This window comes from Chrysochloris asiatica, unplaced genomic scaffold (genome assembly GCF_000296735.1).
Source record: "Chrysochloris asiatica unplaced genomic scaffold, ChrAsi1.0 scaffold00132, whole genome shotgun sequence".
Taxonomy (NCBI): domain Eukaryota; kingdom Metazoa; phylum Chordata; class Mammalia; order Afrosoricida; family Chrysochloridae; genus Chrysochloris; species Chrysochloris asiatica.
This window is the reverse complement of record NW_006408650.1, coordinates 1275347-1285254: the sequence shown is the minus strand read 5'-3', so window position 1 is coordinate 1285254 and position 9908 is coordinate 1275347. Positions and strand designations below refer to the sequence as shown.

The 9908-nt window shown below is 55.3% G+C and overlaps 1 protein-coding gene across 1 annotated transcript; it reads right to left on the bottom strand.

The window, feature by feature from the left end:
* Positions 1 to 5467: 5467 nt before the first annotated feature.
* On the bottom strand, positions 5468 to 8302 carry PYCR1 (pyrroline-5-carboxylate reductase 1). Its single transcript, XM_006869495.1, has 8 exons — positions 8234 to 8302; positions 8001 to 8071; positions 7324 to 7503; positions 6991 to 7212; positions 6767 to 6859; positions 6497 to 6660; positions 6052 to 6237; positions 5468 to 5478 (listed from the first exon to the last, which is right to left on the bottom strand). Exons 1-7 carry the CDS (start codon positions 8298 to 8300, stop codon positions 6072 to 6074), a joined length of 963 nt encoding a protein of 320 aa, XP_006869557.1. The 5' UTR covers positions 8301 to 8302; the 3' UTR covers positions 5468 to 5478; positions 6052 to 6071.
* Between the last annotated feature and the right edge of the window lie 1606 nt (positions 8303 to 9908).

The following is a 9908-nucleotide window of genomic DNA, read 5'->3' as shown; positions in this document are numbered from 1 at the left end:
GCGGGCCGGGCCGAGCGCTTGGAAAGGCCGGGCCGGACTAGGCTCGGGATCTGCCGCCGCCGCCGCCGCCGCCGCTGCCGCCACCGCCGCCGCCGCTCCACAGACGTCACATGATGTTTGGTCACGTGGGCTCCATTCATGAAGCGGCGACGCGACTCGCCGGCGCTTAAAGGGGAAGGCGCGGCGGCTGTTGGGGGCGGGGCGGTAGCATTGCGCCTGCGCGCTCCCGCGCCGTCGCCTGGCAACAGCCGCCGCGCCGCTGCCCGTCCTGCAAGCCGTTGGAGCTGGCGGACCCGGTGCTCTGCTGGGCTGCTGGGCTGCTGGGCAGGCCCAGCCCACCCAGTCCGCCTGCGGCCGCCCGCCTACAACCCGCGTGTGCCTGGCCCTGTTGGTTTCCCACGGTCGTTAGACCCACGAAGCTCGTCGTCTGACTAGCCTGCGCCTCCAGCCCTTATTGTACTTACAGTTTTCCCAGTTCAGGTACAGACGCGGGTCCCGAGGTGTTCCAGAAGATGATGATGACAGTTCTTTTCCTTGCTTGTTGCCTGATGAAGGTCGCTGCCTCATGGGCTTGGCAGGCATCTGGTTACTTCAGCAAGGTAACTACGAAACAGGCTCCTAGAGTTGACGTCGTGTCATCGTGGCTGCAGGAACTGACATTCAAATCGAGGTCTTTCCCGCTCCAGCTGCTGCTGGTTGGTCAGGATACTCGCGGTAGTAGTCTGCTTACATCCCACAACCCAGACCTCAGGGAGTCACCTTCGTGAGGATTGAGAGTGTTCTTGGAACAGTGTCGTGTACATTGTAGGTACTCAGTAGACATCTACTTAACCCTCTTCCCTTCTCAGCCAGGAAGGGTGACCCATTCAGCCAAGGAAACTATGGACCATGGGGGAGATAGAGCCTACACACCAAGGGGGTTTAAGGTGACACAAGGTAGTATGTCACACCAACAAGTTCCAGTAACTGTTCTTTGAATTGTCACCTTCTACTCTGGAAGGTAGTGTGTGTCTGTCTTATCTTTATGGGCACCCAAGGGTGTGGAGAAATTTATCTTCCTTGCCTGCTCAGGGCAGGGCCCTGGGCATCTCAGTACAGAGCTTAATAAACTTGTTGCATAAATTCTAAAGCCCTCATCCCTTCTTGGTAGGTATTATGGGTAATCAATCGTATTTTATTGTGGTAAAATGTTGTTAAGTGCTGTAGAATTGCTTCTGACTCATGGCAGCCCTGTATACGGTTTCCAAGAAGTGGCTGGTGGGTTTGAGTTGCCAAATTTGTGGCTGCAGTGTAGTGCTGATCCTATAGTACCACACCGGGACTCCAATATTTGAGGGTGAGTCAAAAAGTATCCCCACTCTGGCTGTACAATTTATTTTAATCAACTTTCAGAAAAGACCAATACATCCTTTTTCAACATAATCTCCTTGCTTTCCACTTTGTCCATCTGTCAATAAACTTTCATGTTTCCATATTAAAAAATGTTTTAGACTGAGCTTTGAGCCAGAAATACACAGCTATCTTCACTTCTTCTGTCCTGGAAGGGCTACTTTCAGAGGACCAAACAGGTGAAGCCCAATGTAGCAAGATCAGCACTATAGTGAGGATGCTTTAATACCACAAAACCAAGTGTTTGCAGAGTGTCAACAGTGTAGACAGAGGTGTGTGGATGTTCATTGTAATGCAAGATCACAATGCCCTTGGATAGCACAGCATAAAATGAATCATTTTAAACAATTTTGAGTATACAGGTTCATGGAATTCAGTATGCTCACAATGTTACATTTTTTTCAGATCTTTCTGTATCACCTCCCCACACACAGACTCTATATCCATAAAACAGTGATTCCCCATCTCCTGCCACTTAAGCCCTGGTAACCTATAATCTGGTTTGGTCTCTATGAGGCATCTGTTTGTTCTAGGTATTTCACTTTCGCTCCAGCAGAAACTACCTGTCCTTACCTGCCTGGCTCAGCATCGTATTTCCTAGGTTCCGCCACATGTTCACATACATAAGGACTTTTATTTCTTGGGCCTTCTTTTCTCTAGGTGGAATAATGCCCCCTTGTATGGATTGACCACATTTTCTTTACCCATCATTCTTGGTGGGCACTTAGGCTGCTCTCTCCTTTGGGCTACTGTGCACAGTGGAAATTGAAAGTAGAAACCCAGACATACTTGTAAACCCCTCCCTCAGCTTTTGGAGGGCAGAGGGTGGTTGTGGTGGTGATTATGTGCCATGGAGTCAGTTCTGACTCAGCCACCTTGTACAGGATTTCCAAGGCTGGAGCAGAAACCCTCATCTTTCTCCCGCAGAACAGCTGGTAGTTTTGAACTGCTAACCTTGAGGTTCGCAGCCCGATTCGTAACCACTACGCTACCACTCCTTGGGTAGAGGGTAGGCACATGTTAACTTGGGTAATGGGAAAGGCTATATGCAACAAGAAGGAGGTTAACAGAAGAAAGATGAAGGTAGCAGGAGACATGAGGAATGCAATAGTTACAGTGACTAGATGTAAATACTGCTAACGGATGGTATATGGAGCTGATTGCCATCATTGTAATGAAATGCAGTATGACTTATTGAATGTAAAACTGATCTGCTCTGTAAACCTTCTCCTAAAAAAAAAAGTATATCTACTCATGGAATTAGAGGTTTCAGAAAATCACTGGTAAAACCTCTTTGCATGTTTACTAATAAATCCCTCAACTTTTAATGCACAAAGACAACAATTTACTACTTCCCCCTTTCCTACCCTTCCCACCAGGTCAAGGAGTCCTGGGAGTGTAGTGGGTTACATGTTAGCTTGCTAGCCACAAGGTCAGCAGTTCAAATCCACCAGCCACTCCACAGTAGAACGACAAGGCTGTCTGCTCTTGTAAGGATGTACAGCCTTGGAAACCCTATCTGGGGTTGTTCTGAGTTGAGCAGACTTGATGGCACTCGGCGGCAGCAGCAGCAGCCGCAGGAGCAATGCCCCTGGGGCCAGCCACGTTGTCTAGCCTCCTGTCCACTGGGTGCTGGACTTTCCTTGTCTGGCCAGGCTCGGTAGGAATGGGGAGAACCTGGATACCTGGTAGCCACATGGAGTTGTCAGACGATCTGTTGACTTGCTTCTCCTTGCCTTGTACTCCACTCTTAAGCATGGGTGTTGGGACCCTGGGGGCTGGGGACAGCACCAGGCTGCTCCCACCTCCAGCTCGTGCACCTCCTAGGAGGGAGCCTGCCTCTTGACTATTACACACGGGCTGACTGAGCAGCACTTTATGAATCACTTTGACTGCACTGCTCACACTCCTGGCGGAGACTCCCACTCCTAGTCTCGCGCCTCTGCCTCTTCTCTGGCTCCGTCTTGGCAGTGCAGGGGAATCACCCACTCTTGGCCACCAAGGAAGCCAGAGAGAGGCTTGTCTAGGGGCAGTGGGTACTAAGACTGCTCTCTGAAGCTCCCCCATCCTATACTTGAGACTCTGCGGCCCAGCCTTGGGACTTGGGGGGAAAGGGACACTCCAGGAAGCAATCCAGTCTCTTTGGGTTCCCCCTATCCTTGAACAGTAGGACAGGTACTTGGTGTGTTGGTGGGAGGCGGCTGCTGAGGGAATGGAAGGCACCCCACTGAGACGGCTGCATGACCAGGTGCAGACACCTGCCTCTGGGTCCCCTCTGGGTCTGACAAACCTTTGGGGGTGAGAGAGGGACTATGCTGGCCCTGGCTTACAAGTCCCCCCTAGGTCCTGGTCAGTTTACAGTACAGGCCCGGGACATTTGTTCCCAGGCCAGCAGTGCAGCCTTGCTTGGCCATTGCAGAGGTCACCAGCTTGTTGGTCGAGAGAGGCTCTGGAGTGACCACCGCTGCAGGGCAGAGCTCAGCCCCCTCCTCTGGACAGACTTGGAAGCTACAGACTGAGAATTCAAGCCCGTACCTTGAGCCCCTTCCCAGGACCTCCACGGCTCCTCAGTGCACCCGCTGAGCCAGTCCTCTAGGCAGTCCACTTCTGGCCTTTTCTGACCCAGAGCTCCTGTGGGCAGGCTTGCCCCTGCAGCCTTCTTGGGCCTCACACTGTGTCCATTTCACGTTGGACACAGATCCCAGCCTCTATTACATCTCCAGACGTGGTGGGCACTGAGCCTTATCTTTGTTCTGCAGTGAGATTGATCTAGACTGGGGTAAGCCACTTGGTTCTGGGCAGGTATGTGACCTGTGGGACAAGCTCTTCCCTTGGATAAGGACGGGGTATTTGCAGCTGCTTGCAGGCAGTCTTGGGGGACTCATGGGTTCACACTCTAGGTGGGCCCTGAAGGCTGGCAAAAAGTCTTGGCCAGCCATGGGCGGTGTTTACCCCAGCACTCATCTGTGTCCTTCTTTATTTACCTCCAGGCTCTGGACCCCAAAGCCCTGGGGAGGAGGGAGGGCAACCCTCACCACCTGCCTGTAAGCACCTGGATTCCCTACAGGGCACAGGGAAGTGTTGTTCCTGTCCCCCTTTTATGTCTCCTTTCTCCCTTGGATTTGAGGCCAGCCCTCAGCTCTAGGGCAGGGCCACAGGGAAGGGAAGGAGCTAAAACTGGGATCACAAAATCCTTGCAAATGTCTTCTGTTCTGGAGCAATCATGTATCCCCACCCCCCACCCCCACCATACAAAGATCCTGTTCTGGAGCAATCCTGTACCCCTTTCCCCAAACATCCTCTGTGCTGGAGCTCTCCCACCACCCACCCACTCACACTGAGAATGGAAACCCACCACTTGGTCCTCCCTACGTGCCCACCATGCCTCTACAGATGCCTAGCTTGACCTTCCCTGAGCCCTGGTCTCCCAGTCTCCATACTCCGAATTTACTGATCAACGAGCAACTTCTCTCATTGTGCAGGCTGAGCTGGGGCGCCTCCAGCTCCAGGAACACTCCACCATGTGATGAGACATCTGTATCCCACCAGCAGGAGGGTTGTAAAGGTGGATAGCCCCCACCCCTACCGCTTTTAGTGTCCACCAAGCCCAGCTGGCCTACACCTAAGGCCCAAGGTACCCCGCCCGCCAGCCTGCGTGGCACCCCAGTTGCAGATCCCAGTGTTCCCCATCTCAGACAGCAACACCTCTGCAGGCAGGCTCTGGGACCTGTGGAGGGTTCCTCATACACTTAGACAATGGTGAGAAGCCAGGCACTGGCCACATTTATTGGACTGGAACCAAGTGGCGGCTTCAACATGGGAGCAGAGGTAGAAGTGGAGCCAGCAGGCAACCTGTACCTCCATACCCGAGGAGCCTTCTTCCCAGTGCCAAGTGACCTGCCTACCCTCCACAGGGTCGGGACACAGGGACCCTCTGGTCTCCCACAGTGGAAGGTGGGGAGTGGACAGGACAAGTGGATAGCCGTCTTCATTGTCTAAGCCTTCAGAGGGGACCTTGGCCTTTGTGTTCGGGAAGAGACCAAGCCCCTAGCTGGCTGATATTGGGGGTGATCCCCGGGGAAGGTGGTCCTGACAAAGTTTCTGGTAGAGGAGGGAAGCTGAGGTCAGAGGACCTATCCCTTACCCTCGCCTGCAGCCCCTTGGGTCCTTTATGGATCCACGTGTTGGAATCCTGATTTCTGTACCTGTGGACATATGACCCATTTGAAAACCGGATTCTCTTATCTTGTTATTATCAGTGTGAGGTGTGTCTGAAGTCACTCACTTCTGAGATAGGAGAGAGATTAGACAGAGAGCCAGGAAACACAGAAGAGGGAAGACCTACAAGGAACCAGAAAGATGCTACCTAGAGACAAGGACCCCACGGGAGCAGACAAAAAAAGGCGGCCTTCTTCCCCGAGAGCCAGCGCCCTGAGTATGGACTTGGACCTTGCGAAACAGTGAGAGAATTCGTTAATCTATGAAACCCGCCCACTGTGGTATTTCTGCTATAGCAACTCTAGAGAATGAAAAAGGGGCTGTGGGGGTTCCCAGTGGAGGTCACCTGCCGTTCCCTAGCATGGTCTGGGCTCTGACCTCTAATGGCAGCCCTGAACTGACCAGGACAGTGGACAGTGATCACAGTGGGACATTGCTGTGGACTTGCAGGCCGGTGGGTGGCATCAGTCCTTCTTGCAGGCTGGGGCCAGGCTGCGGGGGAGCAGCTTGGTGTGGCTAGAAGGGGACAGTGAGACCCCCACAGGGGCATCCAGCTTCACCTTGTCCAGAACCGTCTTTTTGATGGCGGCAGGTGAGACCTTCTCCTGGTCAGCCACGGACTGTAGCTCCCTGTGGGGACCAGAGGGATGATGCTTGGCCACCGAAGCTCCACTCTTGTCCAGAGCCAAGGCTGCCAGCACTTGCCAACCCCAAGGCCTTTGTACATGGCCCACCCTCACTTTGTTTACATTGACCTAGGGTCACCAACTCTGGCCACAGCAACCAACCCCTGGGTCCTCCTGAGCCCTTACTTCCTAAGTGTTGATGCCCCATGCCTGTCTCCCAAGGTTGGGTGGGTGAAGGGCCCAGTGCTGGGCGGGGTGCCCACCGTGTGCGGATGCAGGAGGCCTCCACGGCGTTTATGAGCAACGAGCGAAAACCACCGCTTTCCAGCACATGCAGAGCGTGGATGGTAGCACCCCCGGGGGAACAGACGTTGTCCTTGAGCTGACCTGGGTGCTGCTCCGAGTCCAGTAGCATCTTGGCGGCTCCCTGCAGCCGGGAGGAGGGGCTGATGGCTATGGGGCACCCACTGACCTTACCCACGTGTCCCAGGCTCTTGGAGTGCTCCCACCAGAAATCCAGGCACAACACTGACCAGCAGGGCCTGAGCTCCGAGGCGGACCGCCAGGCGCCGCGGGAGCCCCATCTTCACACCGCCATCAGCCAGGGCATCTAGCGCGGTGAATGCCTGCGAGGAAAACGTGCCTCAACCACTAGCCACTTCTCAGCCTCAAATTCCACCTCCTGAGTTCTGAAGGAAGGAAGGAAGGAAGGCAGGTAGCCGTGCCCGAGGTCCCCAGACCCGTCCTAGACACTCACGTAGGCGGGGCCACTGCCGCTGAGCCCTGTGACAGCATCGATGAGATCCTCCTCCACCTCAGTGCAGAAGCCCACGCTGCCTAGGAGCTGCTCCAGCAGCTGACCATCCTCCACCTGGGCGTGGGTCCCTGTGGCATACACAGTGGCACCCTCCCGTACAACCACCGGCGTGTTGGTCATGCAGCGGATGACTTTGGGGGCCAGTTGGAAGGTTGTCAGCTTCTGCAGTGGAAACCGGTGGAGCGTCCATCTCGGACCTGGCCTTGGCCAGATGTGGGAGCATGCTGGAACCTGACACCACCTCCCCCCACCCTTCACTCCCTCACCGCTGACCTTCTCGATGGAGCTGATAGTAACACCAGCAGCACAGGACACCACAATGTGTCGGTCCTGAATGTCAGCGCCGATCTCGTCCAGGATGAAGGGGATGATGTGCGGTTTCACTGCCAGGAAAAGCACATCACTGTGCTGTACTGTCTCCTTGTTGTGGGGTGTCAGGGTCACCCCCATCTTCTGCAGGAAGCAGAGGGGAGGGTTCAGCCCTTGGCCCCAGTCAGATCTTTGGAAAAGTGGAGGCACATCCCAGACCCTGCCACCACCCGGCTCACCCCAACCCCTGTTGCAGCCCCCACCTTTGCTCTGGAATCCTATGGCAAACCTCACTGAGCCCCCACTCTGTGGTCACACCTGCCAGGTCCTCAAAGGCCTCCAAATTGTGACCTCTGTTCAAATTGTGGCCTCAAAGAGGCCTCCCCCACACACACACAGACCAACACTCCCTGCCCATCAGCTTCAAGGTGACCAGTTACCTAAATCCCAGGAGTGGACAGGTACCACAGATAGGGTACTACACAGGGAGATGGCAGGCCAGTCAGCCAGTACCCCCAGCCAAGATCATTCCTATCAGTGGGCCCCATGAGACCCTCCACCACATTCCCTTTCCACTCAGGACCACTCGCACCCTGTGGGGACTCAGCAGCCCCCCCCCACACACACACACAGCGGCTTACCCTGAGGGCAGAGACTGTGGCCAAGTCCATGTCTGGGGAACTAGCCATTATCTTGTGGGCAGCCAGGACACCTGCAGGAAACAGTTTTTCTTTCTAGACCAGTCTAGACCCTTCCTCCCCAACTCAGACGAAAGGGACTGAAGCGCCCCACCCCCCACGTTACCACCAGAACTCAGAGGAGAACGTGCTCTTCTGTGCCCAGTGTCATCCAGCCGGCCAAGCCCAGAACCCACCTGCTGATATGAAGCCCTTGGCCAGGGCGAAGGCCAGCTGGCCGGCCCCGATGAAGCCCACGCTCATGGCTCCGGCTCTGCAGGCTCAGCTGTAGGGCGGGATGTAGCAGGGCAGCGGGTAAGGGGGGGCTATGCACTGCCCCGCAGCCCCCGGACCTGATCCGAGGGTTCCCGAGCAGTGGAGCTGCGGGCTGTGGGCCTCCGGGCAGGGGTCTGCCGAGCACGCCTCTCCAAAGGGTGCGGGATGACCCCCCCTCCCCCCCGCGTCAAGTTCCTACACCGCGTCCCCGCCCCGCCTCCCGGACTCAGGGCCGTGTCGCTCCAGGCACCATCCCCCGCGCGACGGACCCCCGACACTGCCTCCCGGTCGGCGTCCCTGGCATCGCCTCTGGTACACAGTCCCCCGTCCTTACCTGCGCCCGAACCCCCGCCACTGCCCGAGAGAAGACGATCCCCAGCCGAGTGCCCCGCACACTGCCCAGTTACTGCCGCCGAGAGCCCCAGCCACGCGGCACCCGAGGCTCCGCCCAGCACCTCCAGCCAATCCGCGGGGCGCTCTCGGCCAATCGAGAGGCGTGGCTGCGCCTGGGGCAGTTGCATCATCCGCTCGGTGTCCCCCGCCCCGTACGCTTACTTGTCTTGGGGCCTGGGGTGCTGCAGTCAGCCGAGGGGCGGCGGGAGTGGGGCTGCAGAGGCCGGCAACCCTGGGCGGGCGGCCACGCAAGCTCCGCTCTGGCCTCAGGGCCACGGACATGTCAGGCCTGACTGCGTGGCCGCGAGTCCAGACCTCTTACCAACTCGGGCTCAACGCTGCTTTTTCGTGTGTTGCAAACGGTAAATGTGTACAGAAAGCCATGGTAGGCCATGGTGGGCTACCTTCTGGGCTGCTAACCACAAGGTCAGCAGTTCAAGTTTACCTCCCACTCTGCAGGAGAAAGATGAAGCTTTCTGCGCCTGTAGAGATGTAAAGCTTCGGAAACTGTATATCTTTCCTATAGGAAGTCTTTGTTGTGAAGTGCCGTCAAGTCGGTTCCGACCCCAAACCACCTTGTATAGGGTTTCCAAGGAGCGGCTGGTGAGCTTGAACCACCGACCTTGTGGTTCAAACCGGCCTTGCCGTCCAGCGCATTAGCTCGCAGCGCCACACCAGGACTCCATAGGAAACCTATAGGGTCATGAGGAGTCGGAACCGGCCTGCACACCACCGCCAATGTTACTGATATGGTCATGAAGTCATTTTCTCTTCCTTTTAAAAAAATTAATGTGTTTTACTGTTGAATGGTGATGCTCGGAGGAGATTGTAATTATCGCCATGAAATGTTGAGTGTAAAACCTATATTCTCCCTGTAAACTATCACTCAATTCACAAATTAAAATAAATAAGAAAAAACAATGAATGTATTTTGGTTGCGAACATAGACAGGGAAAGATACAAGAATCCCACAATTCTTGCATGTGCGCTTTAATGACATGGACTGTGTTCCTTTTCCAAATTGTCCCGCCCACTGGCACCGCATTAATTCCTGAACCCAACTCCATTTGATTCAGCCTAAGATAACTTATATAACCACTATGCCTGGTAGCGTAGTGGTTACGAATCGGGCTGCGAACCTTAAGGCCAGCAGTTCGAAACTACCAGCTGCTCCGCGGGAGAAAGATGAGGCGTTCTGCTCCC